General features: G+C 43.7%; 6 protein-coding genes across 10 annotated transcripts in view; 3 read left to right on the forward strand and 3 right to left on the reverse strand.

Moving 5' to 3' along the window:
- Positions 1-8,674, reverse strand: part of LOC108099363 (intracellular protein transport protein USO1) — a 24,512-nt gene extending 15,838 nt beyond the window's left edge. For 2 of the 5 annotated variants that reach the window (XM_017202849.1, XM_043209198.1), the window contains exons 1-5: positions 6,959-7,436; positions 4,598-5,313; positions 3,910-4,141; positions 979-1,092; positions 12-287 (exon numbers count right to left, since the gene is read on the reverse strand). In XM_017202849.1, the coding sequence (XP_017058338.1) occupies positions 12-287; positions 979-1,092; positions 3,910-4,141; positions 4,598-5,172 (1,197 nt within the window). In that variant the 5' untranslated portion in view covers positions 5,173-5,313; positions 6,959-7,436. Of the gene's footprint in view, positions 1-11; positions 288-978; positions 1,093-3,909; positions 4,142-4,597; positions 5,314-6,958; positions 7,437-8,330 lie in introns of those variants that run through there. The other 3 variants (XM_017202851.2, XM_017202850.2, XM_043209199.1) reach the window with 3 other exon arrangements.
- On the forward strand, positions 1,800-3,893 carry LOC108099365. Its single transcript, XM_017202857.1, has 3 exons — positions 1,800-2,041; positions 2,140-3,300; positions 3,436-3,893. The coding sequence occupies exons 1-3, from the start codon at positions 1,800-1,802 to the stop codon at positions 3,854-3,856; spliced, it is 1,824 nt and encodes a 607-aa protein (XP_017058346.1). The 3' UTR covers positions 3,857-3,893.
- Positions 8,675-9,004: 330 nt separating the features above from the next.
- On the forward strand, positions 9,005-13,840 carry LOC108099390 (T-complex protein 1 subunit eta). Its single transcript, XM_017202888.2, has 5 exons — positions 9,005-9,139; positions 9,317-9,577; positions 9,638-10,457; positions 10,526-10,849; positions 13,400-13,840. The coding sequence occupies exons 1-5, from the start codon at positions 9,137-9,139 to the stop codon at positions 13,624-13,626; spliced, it is 1,635 nt and encodes a 544-aa protein (XP_017058377.1). The 5' UTR covers positions 9,005-9,136; the 3' UTR covers positions 13,627-13,840.
- LOC108099389 lies at positions 10,858-13,361 on the reverse strand. The gene is made up of 2 exons (XM_017202887.2): positions 12,750-13,361; positions 10,858-12,683 (listed from the first exon to the last, which is right to left on the reverse strand). Exons 1-2 carry the CDS (start codon positions 13,054-13,056, stop codon positions 11,149-11,151), a joined length of 1,842 nt encoding a protein of 613 aa, XP_017058376.1. The 5' UTR covers positions 13,057-13,361; the 3' UTR covers positions 10,858-11,148.
- Positions 13,841-13,904: 64 nt separating the features above from the next.
- Positions 13,905-16,074, forward strand: LOC108099392. Its single transcript, XM_017202891.2, has 2 exons — positions 13,905-14,190; positions 14,254-16,074. The coding sequence occupies exons 1-2, from the start codon at positions 13,977-13,979 to the stop codon at positions 14,802-14,804; spliced, it is 765 nt and encodes a 254-aa protein (XP_017058380.1). The 5' UTR covers positions 13,905-13,976; the 3' UTR covers positions 14,805-16,074.
- Positions 16,075-16,557: 483 nt separating this feature from the next.
- On the reverse strand, positions 16,558-17,472 carry LOC108099393. The gene is made up of 2 exons (XM_017202892.1): positions 17,347-17,472; positions 16,558-17,287 (listed from the first exon to the last, which is right to left on the reverse strand). Exons 1-2 carry the CDS (start codon positions 17,398-17,400, stop codon positions 16,718-16,720), a joined length of 624 nt encoding a protein of 207 aa, XP_017058381.1. The 5' UTR covers positions 17,401-17,472; the 3' UTR covers positions 16,558-16,717.
- Positions 17,473-20,613: the final 3,141 nt, after the last annotated feature.

A 20,613-nucleotide genomic window follows, 5' to 3' on the forward strand; every position in this document is an offset into this window, starting at 1 on the left:
CACAGACTCACCTCAGGTGTAACTTGAGCCTGGCGTATGGGATTTTGCCCGACTATATCTGCATCTGTTAATGTATCTGTATCTGGTTCGGGTTTAGCCTTTGTTTCTCCCATGGGCTTCGCAGTGGGTTTCTTTGGCTTTTGGCTCGTTTCGTTGGGGTTCGTTTTGGGTTTCGTCGGCGCTGGCACTTTGGCTTCATTCTGCTTCGGTTTCTTGGGACTCTGCAGTGCCAGCAAGTCCTTCTTCAGCTGTCCTATATTACGTTCTTTGGTCTTTATTTCCTCTAGCTGCAAGAAAAAAGGTTCAAGGGTAAGTACCGATCACAGAGAAATATTATAACTTATTCGTGGCAGTGGACCTGCATGAATCAATTGTGATTGGATCGTTTGTTTGTAAGATAAAACCTCTCCTGGTTTCCCCAACACCTTACACAGTAATAAAACCAATATTTGGATAAGACGGTGTTCGATTTCAGCCAACTTATACACCTCATCTAGGACAAATAAACTTACAGCTTGTAATTCATGGTCGATCCACAGAAAAGCTATATATACAAACGAAATCACCTAATTAAACTGATGTTTTGATGACTAGCAAATTATTTGAGATTTATTGTCATGAGTGTTTAATAAAATGTATGACTTTATTACCTAAAAGTGGATTAATATTTTGTGTAGTTATAAAATCTTTAACTAGATAAGTGTTCAGTAAATCAAATAGTCATAGAGTGGAAGCTGAGAGCACTTCATAACAGCTAGTTAAGAGTGACCTGTTTTCTTGCCGTGCAAATTCAAAATGCATGTATGAATTTCAATGGTCGTATGAAAAGTTGCCCGTCCGCTTCTTAACCGCCGGGTTCCGTTCCGTACCGCTTGTCCCCTCTCTTTCCCCCCTCCCCCTTCCCCTTCACTTCCCCTCAGCCGACGTCTTTTCGGCCAACTTTTGGTGACCCGTTAGCAGCCGCTACGCACAACTTACCAAACGTGTTATTTCAATTTTGGCTGATTTCTGTATGTGAGTCAATCGGTTTTCGTACGCGTTCTTCAATTGCCGCATATCGGCAGCCTTGAGTCTATCAGCCTGCCCCATAATCTGCAAGAAATGGTCGAATCACTTGTATATGCGTGTTGCCAACTTTCTGACTTGCGGCTCAAAGCGGCAGCAGCGGGCGGGGCGGAAAGCAAGTTGATCCATGCGGTTAGTTTGCACTTTGCGATTAGGTCGCACATCCATTAACCAAACGAGACACAAAAACACAGAAAAAAGGCTACAAAAAGAACGAGAATGGAAAGTTCTTGGCCCTGCCGAAGAAATCCATACCCTTTATAAGGTGTGCATTTGAAAACAGAAGAGGGTGAAATAAATTAAAACATAGAAAACCACTAAAGACTTTCACTTAAGTGGGTGCTCATAATGTGACACGCTTCTCGCTAAATTCTTGGATATTCTAGATCACTAAACAGTGTTGCTTTCATATGTAAATTTATAGTTATAAACTAGAGATTTAACCAAATAAATGTTAAAAATCAATATTTTGATAAATTATAAATACCGGAAAGAATATGAATCTACTTTAATAAAACAAAACAAATGATTGAATTAGCCGGAAAGTAGTGACAGTTAAAACCACTCACTTAAACTAAAATATCCTTCGAAGGGTATGGGAAGTGCCAAGGTATGGCATAATATTTGCCTAATATTTGCCGATATGGCGAGCATTAACGAAATTGCTATATTGAAATTGGCTCTGGGTATAAAAACAAAGGGGTCATCGCAATGGTTGAACAGTTGGCATTGCAATGTCCATCCAGTGTTTAAGACAGCTCCTGCTCCTGGTAATCCTAGCCCATTACAGTTGGGCAGGTATTCCGATAAGGAACCAAAGGAATTCCTCCCATCTTATGGTCAAAACGAGTGAGATCCTTTGCAAAGCCAGAATCAAAGTGCTCTTTGTTTACTTTGAGAACCAAACATCGCATGAGCACACGGGTCAAATTCTAAGGGAGGTGACCAAGTGCAACATATCCTACATTTCGCTGAGGTGAGCTATTATCTTTATAAAGAATTTCTTTAAATAAATAATAATTTAACAAGTATGGAAATAATTTCTTAACCATTTCCATTGTTATGTCTTGCCAGAAATCAAATTGGACCACTGGAAGCGGTCAAAGATGATGGGATACTCATGTACATGGTGATGATTATCACGAACATTTCGCAGCCATTGGAACTGTCGCTCATCCGGAAAAAGTCAGCTGCCAAGCACCGGTCGCATGTTTTCCTCTTGGTGAGAGATGCCGACACGGTTTCCGATGCCTGGATGCGAGCTAGCTTCCGGCAGTTCTGGAAGATCTGGCTGCTGAACATCGTGATCCTCTACTGGCGAGACAACCGCATCAATGCGTATCGGTACAACCCGTTCACGGACAACTACTTGATTCCGGTGGAGCACGAACCAGATGGACTGCCCACCCTTGAGCAGCTCTTTCCCAAAACCATACCCAACATGCAGAGGAAGCCCCTGAGGATGTGCATCTACAAGGACGACGTGAGGGCGATCTTCTGGCAGCACGGACTGCTCCTCGGAACGGATGGGCTGCTGGCGGGTTACGTGGCCGAGAGGCTGAATGCCACCATGATGATAACCCGCCCGCACGCCTACAACAAGCACAACCTCAGCTCAGACATCTGCTTCTTGGAGGTGGCCAAGGAGTACGTGGATGTGGCCATGAACATACGCTTCCTGGCTCCGGACACTTTCCAGAAGCTGGCGGAGAGCACGGTGTCCCACATGCGCGACGACCTCTGTGTGATCGTGCCGAAAGCCAAGGCGGCTCCCACTTTCTGGAATATATTCCGGTCGTTTGGAACATCGGTTTGGGCCCTGATTCTAGCCTCTGTTCTGGTGGCGAATGCCTTCTGCTATGTCCTGCGAACTGGAGTGGGCGGGGCTCCCATGCAGCTGTTTGCCGGGGCCTTGACCATGCCCATGACCCAGATCCCACTGAACAACTCGCTGCGCTTCTTCCTGATCTTCTGGCTCTACTTCGGACTGCTCATCTGCTCGGCGTTCAAGGGGAATCTGACCAGCATGATGGTGTTCCAGCCGTACCTGCCGGATATAAACCAGTTGGATGCCTTGGCCAAGTCGCAGTATCACATCCTCCTTCGCCCCAGACACGTGAAGCACATCCAGCATTTCCTGACCCTGGGCCACAAGCACGAGGCCAGGATCCGGGAGCAAATGCTGGTGGTTCCCGATGAACAAATGGTCCAAATGCTGAAGCACAACGACGTAAGGTATAAGAATACATTTTAAAGACTACTGACTCCACATTTCCTAAACACAGTTACTGAATTCACCACTGAACCTAATTCTTTTATTTAATTACAATTTGATAATCAACAGTTGATATCCCCATTTGTAACCCCTAGATATGCCTATTTGGAGAAGTACCACATTGGCCGTTTCCAGGTTAACAACCGGATGCACATGCACCTGGGTCGACCGCTTTTCCACCTGATGAACAGCTGCCTGGTGCCCTTTCACGCCGTCTACATCGTACCCTACGGATCGCCCTACCTAGGATTCCTGAACTCGCTCATCCGGAGTTCGCATGAGTTCGGATTCGAGCGCTACTGGGACCGCATCATGAACTCCGCCTTCATCAAATCGGGCGTGAAAATGGTGAACCGCAGGCGGGGCAGCAGGGAAGGTCCTGTGGTCCTCAAGCTGGAGCACTTTCACGCCGTATTCGCCCTCTGGCTGGTGGGGATCGGGGTGGCATGCATGGTGCTGCTCTGGGAGCACTTGACCCACAACTACAACTGGGCGGTAACAAAGCGGCGCCACTAAGCATCGCATGCAACATGCAACGAACTCTTCGGTTATGATTCGCATCGCCTTACCTGGGTCTTCTCCTCCTTGCTTCGATTAGCTTCCTTCAGCACGGCAATCTCGTTAGTCAGTCTTTGGATTTCGTAGTTGATGAGGCCATCGGCGGTCACGTGAGTGCCGCTCGATTCTGGGCCTGATTCCACGGGCTTCTTTGCCCCATTGCTCTTCTTGGCAATTTCCAGGGAGTGCTGCAGCTTCTTCACCTCGCTCTTCCACCGACGATTGTCTGCGTCGTTTTGAGCCCTGGTGAATAAACAAAGGATATCAATTAAAGGTTTACACTATCATAAATATTTATATTACAACAAGTTATCTACCCAAGATTCTCAGTAAAATGTAATGTCCAATGATTTCATTTCAAAGTTTAAAAATAATAAATAAATATGATGTTACCGTATAAAAGCAGCACTTTTAAATTTATCACCCATGACAAAACGTTTGTGAAACAAACAGATTTATTTACATATGTATGCACAAATTTGTTGGTTGACAGATTAGTTTTCTAAGATTACTGATAGACGATCGTCACTAAAATAAATCTAAGGTCAATAGTGTCGCAGTGCAACCATACATTTTATTCGCATGTGCTATTATTTAACAACTTATTTTGAAATATATTTATGTACGTTTTAAGTGGGTTAATTTTTGTTTTACTATAGTACTCAATAGAACCCTTTTGAGTAAACATCAAGGACTCACCTTAAGGCCCTCACTGCTCCGCGCTCTGTGATCAGGCTGGACTTGAGTTCGTTTACCTCCAGACGAAGTTGCTCAGTCAGAGCGTTTAGCTTCTGGATGGTGTCCAGGTTTTCCTGCAGCTTTCTCTTTATCCTCTGCGGAGGTGCTGCATTTTTGGTCGTTACGCCACCAATAATTACGGGCCTCTCTCGTTCCCGCTCTTTTCCAACGCTTCCCGTTGGCTTGGTTGATCCTGTGGATGGGAGCTTTTCTGTCTCGAAGGATTCTGTGTCCTTGGGCCGCAACTTGCCGCGGCAGTGAAGCTGAATGCCCTCGATGCGGGTTCGCTTCTCCTGGTTCACCGTGTCCCCCACCGAAGTCAGGGAGGTGCTAAGTTTCTTTTTGCGCTTCAATTTGTTCTTGGCCATCGTTTGCCAGTCTTCGAGTTCGTGCTTCTCCGTGTGGAGGCTCTGTGTAAGTTTGGAGCCAGGATCCATCCTGCGCAGCACAGTCCCGTTGTGGGGCGCCAGGATATTCGAGGTCCTGCTCACATTGCATCCCTTGCTAGAGGTCGTTTTTGTTTGGTTTTCAGCCATTTTTATGTAACTTCAGTATATAAAAATGTTGCCGTCGTTTTTTTTGTTTCTGCTTTTTCAAGTACTGCATATGCGGTGCGATCCGACCCTGCCGAAAGTCCCTGCTATACTTCACCTGGTCGTCGTTGGATTCTCCTCAATCTGAAAAAAGAGAATTATTTATAAAGTCGGAAATAAAAAAGAACAATAGAACAATAAAGTATGGTTCCAGGTTAGAAAATTCTCATTTTCTTTTTAAAAAATAAATAAACTTCATAAAATCCGTTCCCCTAATCCACATATCACCTTTTTTTTGCTATAATAGATAACTCATATTTAAATGAATCAAAGCTGATATCATAATCTACGAATAATACATCAAATGTTACAGTCATAGTGAAGCTTAACCACCAAAATTTCACTGAGAAAATTTTATCTGTATTTGTTTTTACGATTTCAATACATGGACGCCTTGACAAGTATTTCAGAAATCCGAGTCTTTGCCCGCAAGGAGGTTGTTTCTTCTTCTGAAACGCGGAGATTCCCCTTTGTCTGGCTGCATTTCAATGGCTTCTGTTTAGCCGTTGACTTCTCAGCGTTTTTCTTCGCTGGCCCGCACTAATCAACAAGTATCCCCCCATTATTGATTTCCACGGAAAAGCTTTTCTTTTCATTTCGCCACAATGGGTAGGGCCACACATGAATGAAACGAAACTTATGGGCACCCTGGGACTGGGAAATAGTTTACTGTGCGAATTGCGCTGGGTTTACCAAATAAACTGGTCCCGAATGGCGTTTCCTCATGACGTCATGTGGCGCGCCTTTGAAATGGAACGATGTACATGTGTTTTTTCAGGTTCCCCTCTGGGGGCTCTTTACACGCAATAAAAGCGTTTTTCATTGCTGTTTTCTAGAGCAGAATTCTTTGCATTGCTCCCACATCCGCCGAAAGATTATAACAAAGCATCTATATGTACTGTATGGGTGCACACGCGAGTGGGGCCCTCAGTTCATAATATAATGCTCTCCGAGAGTTCTGCCCGATCCGATCATCTTTATCAAGGCCGCGATCTTTCTATATGTAGAGCCACAGATGTGTGTACTTAGCAACCTTCTGGCGCTTAATTGGAATTTGATTTGTTTTTCCAGCGAGCTCCATTAGGAGGCAATAGGGACCGATTTTAAGTAGGTGGTATTCGAGTTTATTACTTTTTTGTTACCTACATAAATCAAGCGAACTGTATACCTATAAATTTTACTTTTTAGAACAATGTAAGAACTTTAGGGGATTAACTTTGTTGTTGATGTTTAAAAACATGCATGCCAGGAGTAATATATATCCATATTTCCCCCCCCAAATGCGATATTAAGTTTCGCATGTGGCCATCTGAATGGAAATAATATGCATTTTGAGGTGTAGGTTACAATTCAAAGTTTACTTTTGAACTCTTTAACGCTTTCGGGCTGTGAAAGTTAATGGCTCTCATGTTGCATTTAGTTTAATTAAATTAAAAACCGCTGCCCCCAGTCAACTCGTTAATAAAGTGTTTTTGGGACGACATACACGCCATGGTGACATCACAGCCTCGATGTGACCGGCTTGGATGGGATTGGTTTTTGCTCGAGCGAAGCCACCCACTCGATTTCCATCCACTGTACACATGGGCAGATGAAAGTCTCTTTTTTGCTCTTTAAGCATGTATATTTTCTGACACACATCAATTTGAAAATATTGCCAAACGATGAGTCGGCCAGACGACGAGTGTACAGTTTTGCTGCTGAATCACTGAAGATCACGTATACGCACCATTAGCTCTGAAATCCTTGGGCGTCGTAGACCAATGTTTGGTTCGCCTCAAACTTGTATATTTTCACTCACTCACTCGCCCGACGATGTTGTAATGTAAACAGTTAATTTACTGCCTCTTTGCCACTGTTTCTTGCAGTGTAATGACGTCAATACGTTAATTTTCAATAGACTCTTTTCGCGCACAGACCGAGTAGAATATTGTCGGTATGTGGAGCAGTTCTTCGACAATTGTTTCGCAAAAATTCCTATATTTCTTTCAAATAGTTTATAGAGTTCGTTGCAGGAAGCGCGCAATATTTCTAAGTAGTTACACAAGTTCGTCGGAATAAAAGTGAGTTATGTTCGATTCGTTGGGGAGTATCTTAATTATTTGCAATCAATTTAAACTATAAATTAAAAGAAGTGCTCTATACTAGGTAAAATTTCGTTTGCTCGGCGATAGCAGAGATCTTTCGTTTCGGCCGGACACCGATTGACTAACTCGGCCCCTCGAGCTTTCGCAAGCTCTTTCACATTTGCCTTCATTTCCATTTAATTAAAGAGCTTTGCCATTTGCCGATGCAGTTCTTGGGGATACGGGGTGGCAAAGCTCAGGCCGATGTGCGTGCCCCAAAGAATGGCCGAAGTGAAGCCGGAAGAGGCAATTTATGGAAAGCTGAATTCGTTTTCCTCCCGGTTCTCGTATTCATAACAAAAACAAACCCGCCGCTCGCGTATTAATAACCAAAATATACACACAACCCGCTTCCAATTCGGTCAAAGTAATGGCACACCGAAAAAAATGTTTTTAGTGATGATCAATTGAAATCAATTCCCGACATTTAATATCTATTCCAGTTTAAGTTTAATCGATTTGTTATTTTACACCAAAAAAAAAAATTTATTTCGGAACATTTTTGAAATTGAATGTTCTTAAACGCTTCCGCATAAGTTAAGTGGCTAGTTTGGTATTTGGTGCTATACCAAGCTTTTGTGCTAGTTAAAGATACATTTTCATCTAAAGACGTGACATTATAGCTGTTAAAACGTGCACATTGCAGACTTATAAAGCATAATTCTTAAACACCTGGTTGGCTCATATGAACCATTTGTTATCTACAAAATTCTATTAAATCCAAACCCAAATTCTTGGCCCTCAGTATTCATATCTATGTGTTAGGGGTCATTTCCCAACAGCTGAAACTTCACAAATCACGCACAAATTTGACAATCGCCTTAACGACACGATGAATGATGGACACAATTAGAACACATTTGGAATCCAGTCTGTCAACAGAATGGAAATCTAAATAAAATCACAATAGGGAAACAGACTTTGCACTCTGCATGTATGCCTTATCATCATTTGGCTGTAATTCACTTTACTTACTCACTATTTGCACTTTTCATTGTTGGTTTTCCGAGAATCAGAATCCTGTAATGTTTCGTAATCACTCCGCGATTTTTTGGCTAGGCATCCATTGACATTTCTTGTGGTCTGTTGTCGTCGTTAGGAGGAGTCTTGGGCAACTAAAATTCCAATTCCTCATGACCGAATTAGATTTAGACTGCCTGTTTCCATTTGAACCTAATTGCGGTTGAATGTTCTGGCGGTTGCAGCCTTTAATCAACTCTTTTATTTTACATCTAATTGCTGCTCGGTGCACAACTCACTCAAGTTGAGCGGTAGGAACAAACTAAAGATGCGGCGCACATTCTAAAATGGAATAAGCGACATGCGTGCGTGCATCGCCAAATCTTTATAAATAGAAAGAATCACAAATCTATATTTGAAGTTAGGAGCAATTTTAAAAAACCGCTCACAAGTCAACAGTGACGTCACGAGGTATCGAAAATTGTAATCGAATTAAATATCGTTTTCCCTTGTTTTGGACACTTACCGTGTTAAACATTTTTAGGAAATGTGAATGCGTTAATAATATAATATCTAGTTTCAATTTATGTAGACACCTTTTTTTGATTTACGTTTATAATTCTTTTTAAAATGCGCCAAGTCCGTCACAAACGTTCACACTAGCCGCTAACATCGATTGGAAGTCGAATAATATCGATGCATCGATAGCGCCATTACTCATCGCGGAAAACGTGAACGAAAAGCAACTTGCCGCCTGTCTGCTAGGAAATTCGTTGTTTTAAACAGTTTTACGTCGAATCGGTCAGCCCCATCACACAAATATGGTAAGTGCACCTGCAAATAACCCAAGGACTGCAGAGGGAGTCCAAATCAAGGACTCTCTTGCGAGCGGCATGCGAATGTAAACATAACCTGCAAAGAAGCTTCTCGCAAGCCGACGACATCTGCTGACTAATTGGAGTATTTTACTTATATTTCGAATTGTCTGCCCGATCCATTAGCAACCGCAAATCGTGCTACTGAAGGAAGGCACCGACACGTCGCAGGGCAAGCCGCAGCTGGTGTCCAACATAAATGCCTGCCAGTCGATCGTGGACGCGGTGCGTACCACCCTGGGTCCCCGGGGCATGGACAAGCTGATCGTGGACGCCCAGGGCAAGGCGACAATCTCCAACGATGGGGCCACAATCATGAAGCTGCTGGAGATCATCCACCCTGCAGCCAAGACCCTGGTGGACATCGCCAAGTCACAAGACGCCGAGGTAAGTGGTTGCCCAAAAGCACGTGACTCTCAACTAAAGCTTTGATTCGCCTTTGTACAGGTTGGCGACGGCACCACATCCGTGGTTCTGCTGGCTGGTGAGTTCCTGAAGCAGGTTAAACCTTTCGTTGAGGAGGGCGTTCACCCGCGAGTCATCATCAAGGCCATCCGCAAGGCACTGCAGCTCTGCATGGAAAAGATCAACGAGATGGCCGTCCAGATTGTCGAGCAATCGAAGGAGGACCAGCGAGCTCTGCTCGAAAAGTGTGCGGCCACTGCCATGTCCTCGAAGCTGATTCACCAACAGAAGGACTTCTTCTCCCGCATCGTGGTAGATGCCGTGCTCTCGCTGGATGAGCTGCTGCCCCTTAACATGATTGGAATCAAAAAGGTGACCGGCGGTTCTCTGGAGGAGTCGCAGTTGGTGTCGGGTGTCGCCTTTAAGAAGACTTTCTCGTATGCCGGCTTCGAGATGGCTCCCAAGTCCTATGACAAGTGCAAGATCGCCTTGCTTAACATCGAACTAGAGCTGAAGGCGGAGCGCGATAACGCGGAGATCCGCGTAGACAACGTCAAGGAGTACCAGAAGGTTGTTGACGCCGAGTGGCAGATCCTCTACAACAAGCTGGCCAAGATCCACGAGTCCGGCGCCAATGTTGTGCTCTCCAAGCTGCCAATTGGCGATGTCGCAACTCAGTATTTCGCCGACCGCGACATCTTCTGCGCCGGTCGCGTTCCTGAGGAGGATCTTAAGCGCACCATGAAGGCCTGCGGTGGAGCTGTCATGACGACTGCTAACGACATTAAGCCCAGTGTTTTGGGTCTGTGCGACCACTTTGAGGAGCGCCAGGTGGGCGGTGAGCGATTCAACCTCTTCCAAGGTAAGGCTTTGTTCTAAACATTTAAAAGGATTAAGGTAGCTAAGTTAATTAATTTTTTCTTCCGACAGGCTGTCCCAACGCCAAGACCAGCACCCTGATTCTGCGTGGCGGTGCCGAGCAGTTCCTGGAGGAGACGGAGCGTTCGCTTCACGACGCTATCATGATTGTACGACGCACCATTAAGCACGACTCGGTTGTTGCCGGAGGCGGTGCCATCGAAATGGAGCTGTCCAAAGTGCTGCGTGACTACTCGCGCACTATTGCCGGCAAGGAGCAGCTGTTGATCGCCGCCATCGCCAAGGGTCTGGAGGTCATTCCGCGCCAGCTGTGCGACAACGCCGGCTTTGACGCCACAAACATTCTCAACAAGTTGCGGCAAAAACACGCCCAGGGTAAGTCTCTAAAAATCTTTAACAACTTGAAGCCACCTTAACAGTTTTAAAAAAACAAATTGGATCCGAAATAGTGTAGTTTCATTTAACATTTAAATTCGTTTAAGGATTTATTTAGAAGCCAGTGAAGCCATTTCTTGAAAAGATAAAATTATTCATATCAAATTTATTGTTGCTTAATTGGATCCCTTATATCCAACCAGTTGTTGCTTTAAACATATTTTTTATTTATAAGTCTCCTTCCATTGAAGTTTACTTTTATCAATTTATTCAGTTGGTATACATAGTTGTCTATTCGGTTACTTTTTGAGCTGGTCATGCCAGAGCCGGAAGCAGGGTTCCTGGCACAGACCGGGCTTGTCCGGACAGGAGTTACACATAATCTTGCTGAACTGCAGCATTCCGCCTTTGTGGCAGTGGCGGCAGTTTTTTCGTGCTGGCTTTCCATTATGCAGAATGATTACGGGTTCGTGTCGTATAGCCTTTACCTTGGCCTCGGGCGCCGGTTTCTCCTTCACCTTTTCTTGTTCCTTTGACTTCTGGGGACTGACTGCTACGTTAACCACTTCTTCCTTTAGCAGCGACTTGATGATCAGCACACGGAACTCGGCATAGCTTTTAAGGTGTCCGCCTCGCGGACCTTGGCCATTGGCCAAATACAGCAAATAAGCATTGTGCACGAGAATATTGAGCAGGAAGATGACCAGTTTCTTGTCCGCCGGGAGATCCTGGCAGGTGGGTTGGTACTGGATCAGGTGCTGGCGACTCTCGCTGCCAGGTTGCAGTTGCCAGTCCAACTCCTGAATCAACTTGGGTCTGGCGTTCTTTTTCTGCAACGACAACTCCTTGGCGTAAATGGCCAAACAGTCAGAACTAAAGAAATACAAGCTCTTGGAACGACGTTGCCACTTGGCCATCATCAAGGACGTGGCATAGCTGGTGGCGATACTGTTGGAATCCAACCGCTGGTGCACGAGAGCTTTGCTATTGCCATATCGGTTCCTGTCGAGCAGCCCAGTGCAGTAGGTGCTCCTCTTGGCCAGCTCGTAGGCCAGTCCATAGCTACCGTAGAATTTCGAGACATACACAGTCCGTCCTCCTTGGAAATCTTCCATTAGTTTTAGGGTCAACTCATTTCGGTGCTCTACCAACTGGCGGGAATTGCGAACCCATGCCTGAGCGTCCTTTTGTTGCACAATCTCCGGCCGAATCTTCACCACCAGGCCACTCTGCTCGGTTACCATGTGCAGCAGCAGCAAGTTGTTGCGGAATTTCTTGGGCAGATCGTCTTGGTAACTGAATCTACCCTTCCAAAGCGTAATAGGTTCATTGAGCACCAGTTGCTGGCCACAAACATACAGTTCCGCCATGCGGTCGTTAATGAAGTTTAGAAGTGGAAAGTCCTTCGACTTTGCCTTTCCCGTTTGGGGATTTAGTGCATCAAAGTTTAGGCACTTTAGCAACTGGCGGTAGCGCTCGATAGACATCTTTTCGTTGAATCCTACAAAGCCGTAGAACATGTTGTTGCTCCAGTAATCGGAGAGGTGTTCCAGCTTCAGGTCACTCATTAGCAGGGAGAGGCCAACAAAGGTTGCAATTTCTTCGGCATTAGTAGGCTTCGTTTTTTCTGCTCCCCCCTTTTGATTACAGCTTTGAGCCAGAGATTCAAAGAAACTGGCACGATTGCCCAGCAGCTGGGTAAAGTAGTACTGCGGGCACTGAAAGCGTTTGGCTGCTTTCAACCCAGTTTGTTGGCTGGGGGTGGAGAATTCAAAGAGTAGTCTCGAGCCCATCTGTTGGCTACTCCACTCCGGATCGTAGTCATCGGGCTCATCTTTTTTTTAAGAAGAAAGAGAATTATGTAAGTTTATGATTAGGGCGACGAGGGGATTTTGCTTACCTTGACAAAAGACATCTGCCGACTGGTAATTCAACTCCGAGTAGCCATCCTCGTCGGAATCGCTCTCTTGCTGATCCAATTCTGAGCGAGTGACACTGGTGGTCACCTGCTGCTCTGCCGCCAGCTGCAGCTGCAATTCCGTAAGATCCGGCTTGATGTCCGCCGTGCTCAAATCGTAGTCCGCCAACGCCGGATAACCGTCCAAAGGTTCCGACTTGATGTCTACGCTGCGTCGCTTCACCGGCGACCGGTGCTCATCCTGGCGCGGCTTTAGCTGCTGCTTGCGCTTTCTCCCGGAACCTATCATTTTATCTCGCACTTAGTTTTCCTTTTAAAATCTTGTAAACAGTGGAAAAATGTTCGCCAACAACGCGTGTTTTTCCCGACCTCTCTTTTTCTCGCCCTCTCTCTCTCGAGTCACATGTGCTGTAGTGTGTGCTCTTTCGCACCTCTTTGGTTCGTTTGTTGCGCGGGCTGTGTCCTACGTTGCCACCTGGGCGTAATGTTACGTTGGGGAATTCGAAATGTTAAACTGCAGGCTCGCTTCTTTTTTGGCGGGTTTATGTATTTAAATATATAAACTTTCCAAGTGTTTTTCACCATTTAATATTACCCATACTGATTACCGTTTGTAACCTATTTTTTTGCAGGAGGCCAGTGGTTCGGCGTCGACATCACCAAGGAGGACATCTCGGACAACTACGAGCAGTGCGTCTGGGAGCCGTCGATCATCAAGATCAACGCGCTAACGGCGGCCGCCGAGGCAGCCTGCATGATCCTCTCTGTCGACGAGACAATAAAGAGCCCCAAGGCCGGGGAACCACCGATGGCGGGCGGCGGCATGGGCATGGGTCGCGGCATGGGCAGGCCCATGTAAATAGAATCATTCAGAAGTCCAGAGATCCCTACACCTTAATCATCAAAACTCACTTGCATTTCTCTCCTAATTTAACACGTACACGTATTACTCGGTCATACCTTCGCATTTCGCACGCTTTGAAGCCAGAACAACAGCAACAATAATCTACTGACCTATCTGTATATGTTTAATAATAAAAACACGAAATTGAAAACCTATTTTCATAACATAACAGCAACGTTTGAAAGTTTAAATTTGGGGCAAGGTGGCAACTCTTTGACAAGTGCTGTTAGGCGGTGCCCGTGCTGTTAAGCGCGTACAGAATTTAATTGTTGATCCAATCCGTCCGTAAACAAACAAAATAAATAATGGGTAATCACAAGGTCCTGCGATCGGCGGGCAACAATCTGCGCTACTCGATGTACGAGTTCATTGAGGCGGTACACAAACGCTCGATTATTTGGGAGAGGAAGCACCCAAATTTCCACAACCGGGAACTAAGGGATCAGGCCTGGCAGCAAATTGGACAGGAACTATGCTCAAACTTTGCGGCCTCCAGTGAGCCGGAGAAGCAGGAAATCGGTGGGTTTTCCTTAACATATTGGTTCCCTTCAACTCCATATTACATTTTTCTTCCAATCATAGTGAAGACCCTGCTCAAACGGTGGAAAAATACTAGGGACAGCTATTTGCGGGTGAACCGGCTGCGCCAAAGCGGGGAGGAGGCGGCTAGGGCCTCCTACATCTACGAAAAGGAGCTCAGCTTCCTTTTGGACGTGAAAGCAGAGACGGAGGACGAGGAGGAGCCGCTGAAGGAGGATCCCAAGCCGCAGGCCAAACGAAAACGCTTGTGCGCCGTCCAGAGAACTGCAAAAACCCCTAAGCGAAGAAACTTCGGGCAGGAAACGACTCCAGAACCTGCCCTCGATAGCCCAACAATTCAGGACAGCCTGCAATCGGTTCTGGGAGATCTGACATACACCAGGGAAGATACAGCGCCACCGGAAATTGTCTCCCTCCCACAGTGTGTCGATCCACCCTGCAGTACAAATACCGCCCCGGCATCCGTAACTGCTGATCCCGACCAGGCTTTCTTCGACACCATTAAGCCCCATATGCAACGGATGTGCCCCGACCGCAAGCTCGACTTTCAAATCGAGGTTTTAAAAATACTGCGGAATTTCAAACCAAATTGAGAAATAATAATTATGGTTGTCAAATTTGGGTTTTGCATTTATATTACGAGTGGCTGTAGGTAACATCATGTTAACACGGCCAATAGGAGAATAAACCATCGTTATCGTTCATCGGTTTAATAAACAAGGCGGGAAAATCAAAATATATTTTTTAACATACACACAAAATAAAAATGATTCGTTCATTAATTGCTGTGCCTTTAATGCTAAGAGTTTATTAGTTTCATTTTGAACCTTTGTTGTGATAAGTACTGATAAGTCAGTGACTATTTGATTATATAGAAAAATAAAATATTTAATTTTATAATATTTGCGCACAATAAGTGTTCAGGGCGTTCCAATTAAGTACGTATGGCAATAATAAAATGTTTATTACCATTGTAAAATTCGAATCAATTTGTTTTTATTTTTAAAATTGAGTGCATCTGCAGCACGCGGTTTTAGATACGAGTACATATGTATACTAGAATAAGAATCCCTTACCAATTCTTTGTTCTGCTCCTCACCATTTCTCAAGCTTAGAATTATCCCTTTTTTAGTCCGGATCTTGTCCCAATACATATTTATCGCCTGCAGCGAAATTTTAGTATAAACATAAACTGTCAAAAAGATACATAAGCCATCGGATGGCCTGTGGTCCAAAGCGGTTCGACCAGTTTCGGTTGATGTTGATAAAAAAGAGCTTAAACCTGTATTCATACAGCTTGTCCCTCTTATGCCAATCGAGTTTCCATTATGTATACAGATTTCTTCATGGTTTTTGCTCAACACAAAGGTAAATTTATGGGTTGTACGCGTGTATTTATAAGTCGATACTTCAGACGACACCCCTAAAAGCAGAAAAGAAATCGCTGAAAACCGTTAAGGAAGCCGTAAGGGTAACTCAGAGATTTGAATTCGGTGTCGATTTCAAGCGTTCCACTCTGTTGGAAGTTCCCGAGGAACCTCCTATGGGGGGTATGAAATCGTTACCCCGAAAACCCGCCCCCAACTCCACACAACAAATGTTATTCGTAACGTCGTCTCGATGAATATGTTTTTTCTCAAAGTCCCCCATCCCGTTTCCCACTTAACTGCATATGGTTTTTGGTAGTGGTTGTTTCGGGTTTCGGAAATTTTGGTCTCTGATCGGGACCCTACCCTCCACTTCACCCATTAGCAACGGCTCTGGCAGCTGTTGTTCGCTATTAAATTCTCCCTTAGATCCTCGGATCGGACTACCTGCATCTGCTGAATGGAAGAGCGGGCAAATGCACTAAAAAAAAAAATCTTAAGTAAACTGATATTTCACTCTTAAATTTATACTCACAAAACGAATGTTTCGGGTAAAAATCTACACGAATCTACACCTACATATGTATATTATCACAAATTATTATTGCTTATATGCTGACCGCTTAAAGAGTTACTCGCTGTCACTCAAATATAGTTAAGTACCTTGATAAAAAATTATCTCACCAAATCATACAAATATTGTATTTTTTTTAAGCTTTATAGCTAATAAATTCTCAATTCGATTTATAAAAATACTTATTAAACTATTTTTTGATGTACTGAATATTTTCATCATTGGCTTAACAAATAATTTTTTGGCAGTGCATCAAGGCATTCCCAGCGTGTGTAACGTATTTTCTAGCCTTAACGAAACGGGGCACCGAAGCAGATTTAGGGTACTACCCCTGACACTCTCTCTCTCCTCGTATACCTGTAGTAATTCTGGGCATTGCAGTGAAACCGAATAATAGACAGGAAGTCCCTTAAAAGTCTTTTATTCCTTTCAAGGGCCGTGCCGCCCCAGATGATGGTGCAGTGATTGTCTCGTCCAAAGATGCTGGTCTTTGTCCTGTCCTATCCTAAAATTATACTCCTAACAAGGTCTGCAAGACTTAAAAACCTAGTAAAATGAGCTGGGCTCAGGTGGAGTTATCCAGGAGAACCACCTGCGTGTTTTGGTATCGTTGCCAGGCGGTCTCCGCTTTATCCAAAAATCCTCCGATTTCTTGTCGCTTGTTGAGTAGATCGTATTTCTCCAAGGCCAACTTTAGGAGAACGTACTCCAGGCTGCGGATTCCTCCGAAATTATTGGGATCCCTGAGGTTATCCACCAGGCTGACGAACTTTCTCAGCAGCTCCACCAGCTGGCCAAAGTTGGTGAGATCCTCTAGGGCAGCGTCTACATCGTTGACATAACGCAGACTCTGTTTGATTCTCCTGGCCAGATCGGTACTCCTGCCCGCCAAAGGAGATAGCTCCGTATTCAGCTGCTGAACGGATCTCCGCGTATCGATCACCTTCTGCAGGGTGATCTGATTGTACTGATCCTGATCCGTCCACTGACTCATCGGAGATTTCGTAGTCGTCCCTTCGTTGTCCACCATTGAAATCTGGTTATTCTCCACTATTATGGTCTTGTCGATGGTATCAGTAGAGTTGGGGGGCTGCTTCACATGGAAATCCAGCGAGAAGTGGAACTGCATATTACCCTGCAATTCCAGAGATGAGTAAGGATTCCCCTTGAAAATTGTTTTCCTTGAAAACTTGCCTGAACCAAAGTAAGAGCTCCTAGGACAACCAAAGCACTCGTAAGGAACCACATCTTGCCGGCGAACTGGGAAATGTTTGACTGATTCCAAGCTGAGATCTCGCGATCACACCACTCCGACCCATCCAAGCTTCCCAGGCTTATCTAACCGCGGGGTTATCACATCGTTCCCACTTGACCGATAACAGATCCATTCAATGAGTTTTCCTCTAATAGCCGAGGAACTCTCGGCGAGGGGAGCATTTTCCATTGCCAGACAAAGCGCAAGTCACGTGGTCGCTGAGATGAAAAGTGAATACAGTGAGGTGAACGATTGTCAACTTAAAATTATTTCAAGGTGCTTGGAATAGCAAAGTTTTAATTTGTTGAGCGATCGCGTCTAATATGACCTTTCTCAAGACTTGTAGGTTCTTTGAACCAAGCGAGGAACGCTTCAAAAAAAATATTAAACTACGATTGTTTACTATTAATGTTAAAAAACCTCTTTTAATACCCAGGAAATGTTTTAGCTGCAATTTATAACATACGCAAAATTTTTTTTTAATTTTATATAATGTTCACATCTAAGAGAGTTCACTTTATTATGACTTACTAATACAGACCACAAATCTTATTGGGGAGCAGACTCTCATGTAAAAGTTTGATTAAAATGAATGTATAATATTTCTATTCATCAATATGATTTGACCAACTCAACCTACATTATCTACGCAATTAATATTAATTAGAAAGTTCAGTGGTAATTTCCTCTATCTGAAACGAAAACCGATACCCACGTGGAAGGGTAGAATTCGTAGAACCATATATAGATAATTACATTTTATGGGGTATCAACACGCCATTGGTGTAAGCTGTAACAGTCTAAGCGCCATTAATATTCATTTGCGAAAGAATACGAATATATTTCAATGTGAAATGGTTACATCCATATTTGAAAGAGTGTGTTTGTATAACGAATTTGGCTGAGAGTGTCCCATTGCCAAATCGGTTGCCACGTGGAAGGGCCACATGAATGTCTCTGTGAACTTAATTTGATGAAGCATTGGTAACGCCGTCACCCGCATGGTTTTTGTGAATCATCCACTTTTTTTTTTGGGAACCACTTCTCTGAGCCATTTCCGTTTCGGGTGTAGCCGAAGTTTCCGACGCTCTCAAGGGTTCACATCTGTTTAGTTGGTTTGCTTATCATCCGGTGAAATAGCAACCACTCATATCGCTGTTTTCTGTTTACGCGTGCAATAATAATTATAATGTACACTATAGCGATAAGGTGCGAATGCTATCTGGGTTTGTATGTACCTCGAAGTAGTCCGATGTGAGTGCGAAAGTGTGCCTTAATATAGAAAATGATATCAAAGCAAAGCAGGGCGATCATGGAAGCCATGGCGATAGGGGCAGCTAAGGAAAGCATAAAACAAATGCGAGTATGTGGGGAATCAATAGAAGAAATTGCGCAGCAAAATAAAATTATTCCATTGCCTGAAAATAACAAAAACAAAAAAGAAGAAGAAAATAAAATAACCGTTGACACACACTCACATGATTGCCTCCACATATTCACATACATTTTTACACATGAAAAAATTTAAACTCATAATTGAAATGTGAACGAGCAGAGTTCTCTTATCTTAGATGTGTGTGTTTGAATCATATTCAGTTTTTTGCATCATAAAAAGTGTTATAAATTTGAATTTACAATTGGATGGATATCCACTGAAAATAAATATTTTTCTTTTGTGTACTCAACTTATTTTTATATTTTGATTTTTTTTATTTTCTTCAGCATTTGCGTACTTTGTACGCGTATGCTCATACGGGTGTACAAAAATACGAGGGGACTGGGGATTGGAGAGTGGGGATTGGAGAGTGGGGATTGGGGATTGGGCGGTAGGAGGCCAAGGGGTCGTCAGAGACCAACGCACAAAACTTGTAAATACGAAATCTGTCCATCTCCCTCTATGGGTATCTCCATCCCGTTCCGCACACAGCGCGTGTGGCGGCAACGTGAGTATGTGGATGTGTGTGTGTATCTTACAGATACCAAGTGCGTAGATAGATGTATCTACCAGGCCCAGTTCGAGACCAGTGCACGCAACTTTTTGTTTTTGATTTGCCCCGTCGCGTTTTGATACCCCGTCCGCAAAGTGGGGAATGATCGATATAAGAACTCTTGAATATTTTAACCAATTGAAAAATTAATTTTTCGTTACTCTCTCTTAACTTAAACTAATATCTAACATCGAAAGGTACCATAAATATTCATTTGTAGTTCACTATTAAAACTGTTTTTTACTTGAGCGGAAAAGTATGTTTAAATGCCAGTCAAAGGGTATAAGCTTTCTCATAAAGTCACGTTTCAGATGATTTGTAGACGTTTTTTCTTTGGCTCTTGATTTTCGTTTTATTTTTTGCTGTTTTTAACAACAAAAGAAACTCTCGCAATCGCAAATCCTAGCGGACGTGGGAGCGAGAGGCAAGATAGCCCCCTACATACCGCTCGGCCCCTCTAAAAATCCACTACCGTCGTCGCCATTTATCGTTTGCAATTAGCTTAAGCAGAGCGCCATAAAAAATAAAAGAGAAGCAACAGAAAACGAAATAAAAACAAAGTTGTTTACGCTTTTGATTTGCCTTAACTTTTAGTAAAGCTCATAGCCAATCATACAAATATGTATATATATTTGTACATATATATTCATACATATATAAATATGTATATATGTATATAAATACGTACACATATACACAACTCTTGGGGGTGGCCTGAAATCGTTGCAAACGTAACAGAAAAATTAAAGAGTGCGGGTCTCAGCATAAAACAAAATCAAAGGGGGGAAACGCTTTAAATGCTCAAATATGGACAACCCATACAGTTATTCTCTTGTATTCTTTGGACGTTTTTCAATTCGATCGGAGATATGGACGTACGTATATAATTGTGTACGTACATATGTACTTGAGGCGTAGCGAAGCGGTAAACAACGACACCGAATTCAAAACCGAAGCCCATTGCCAACTTTGTGTGTTGTCTGTAAATCCAGTTTTCTTTGCGACATCGTTTATAAAGAAATCCCAAAGAGGTAAGCTAAAAACCAGAGACATCAAATACAGAGAAACAAAAACAGATGAATGGCCTGATGATTCACTGCGAAATTAAAATCTTTAATTTATCGAAGTACCTACTAAATGATAAACAAACAACACTTTTAAATAAATGTAAATGACTGATTAGAATCAGCTATCAAACTACAATACGTTTCTTTCTCT

Source organism: Drosophila ficusphila, unplaced genomic scaffold (genome assembly GCF_018152265.1).
Source record: "Drosophila ficusphila isolate 14025-0441.05 unplaced genomic scaffold, ASM1815226v1 contig_791, whole genome shotgun sequence".
Taxonomy (NCBI): Eukaryota; Metazoa; Arthropoda; class Insecta; order Diptera; family Drosophilidae; genus Drosophila; species Drosophila ficusphila.

Excerpts from the sequence above, each read along its gene's own strand:
- LOC108099365 (XM_017202857.1), top strand. The coding sequence starts at position 1,800 with ATGTCCATCCAGTGTTTAAGACAGCTCCTGCTCCTGGTAATCCTAGCC. Across the intron at positions 2,042-2,139 it reads ATATCCTACATTTCGCTGAG|AAATCAAATTGGACCACTGG; the intron begins GTGAGCTATTAT and ends ATGTCTTGCCAG. Across the intron at positions 3,301-3,435 it reads CTGAAGCACAACGACGTAAG|ATATGCCTATTTGGAGAAGT; the intron begins GTATAAGAATAC and ends TGTAACCCCTAG.
- LOC108099390 (XM_017202888.2), top strand. Across the intron at positions 10,458-10,525 it reads GCGATTCAACCTCTTCCAAG|GCTGTCCCAACGCCAAGACC; the intron begins GTAAGGCTTTGT and ends TTCTTCCGACAG. Across the intron at positions 10,850-13,399 it reads GCGGCAAAAACACGCCCAGG|GAGGCCAGTGGTTCGGCGTC; the intron begins GTAAGTCTCTAA and ends ATTTTTTTGCAG.
- LOC108099389 (XM_017202887.2), bottom strand. The coding sequence starts at position 13,056 with ATGATAGGTTCCGGGAGAAAGCGCAAGCAGCAGCTAAAGCCGCGCCAG. Across the intron at positions 12,684-12,749 it reads GGCAGATGTCTTTTGTCAAG|ATGAGCCCGATGACTACGAT; the intron begins GTAAGCAAAATC and ends CTTAAAAAAAAG.
- LOC108099393 (XM_017202892.1), bottom strand. The coding sequence starts at position 17,400 with ATGTGGTTCCTTACGAGTGCTTTGGTTGTCCTAGGAGCTCTTACTTTG. Across the intron at positions 17,288-17,346 it reads GAGCTCTTACTTTGGTTCAG|GGTAATATGCAGTTCCACTT; the intron begins GCAAGTTTTCAA and ends CTGGAATTGCAG.
- LOC108099392 (XM_017202891.2), top strand. The coding sequence starts at position 13,977 with ATGGGTAATCACAAGGTCCTGCGATCGGCGGGCAACAATCTGCGCTAC. Across the intron at positions 14,191-14,253 it reads GCCGGAGAAGCAGGAAATCG|TGAAGACCCTGCTCAAACGG; the intron begins GTGGGTTTTCCT and ends TTCCAATCATAG.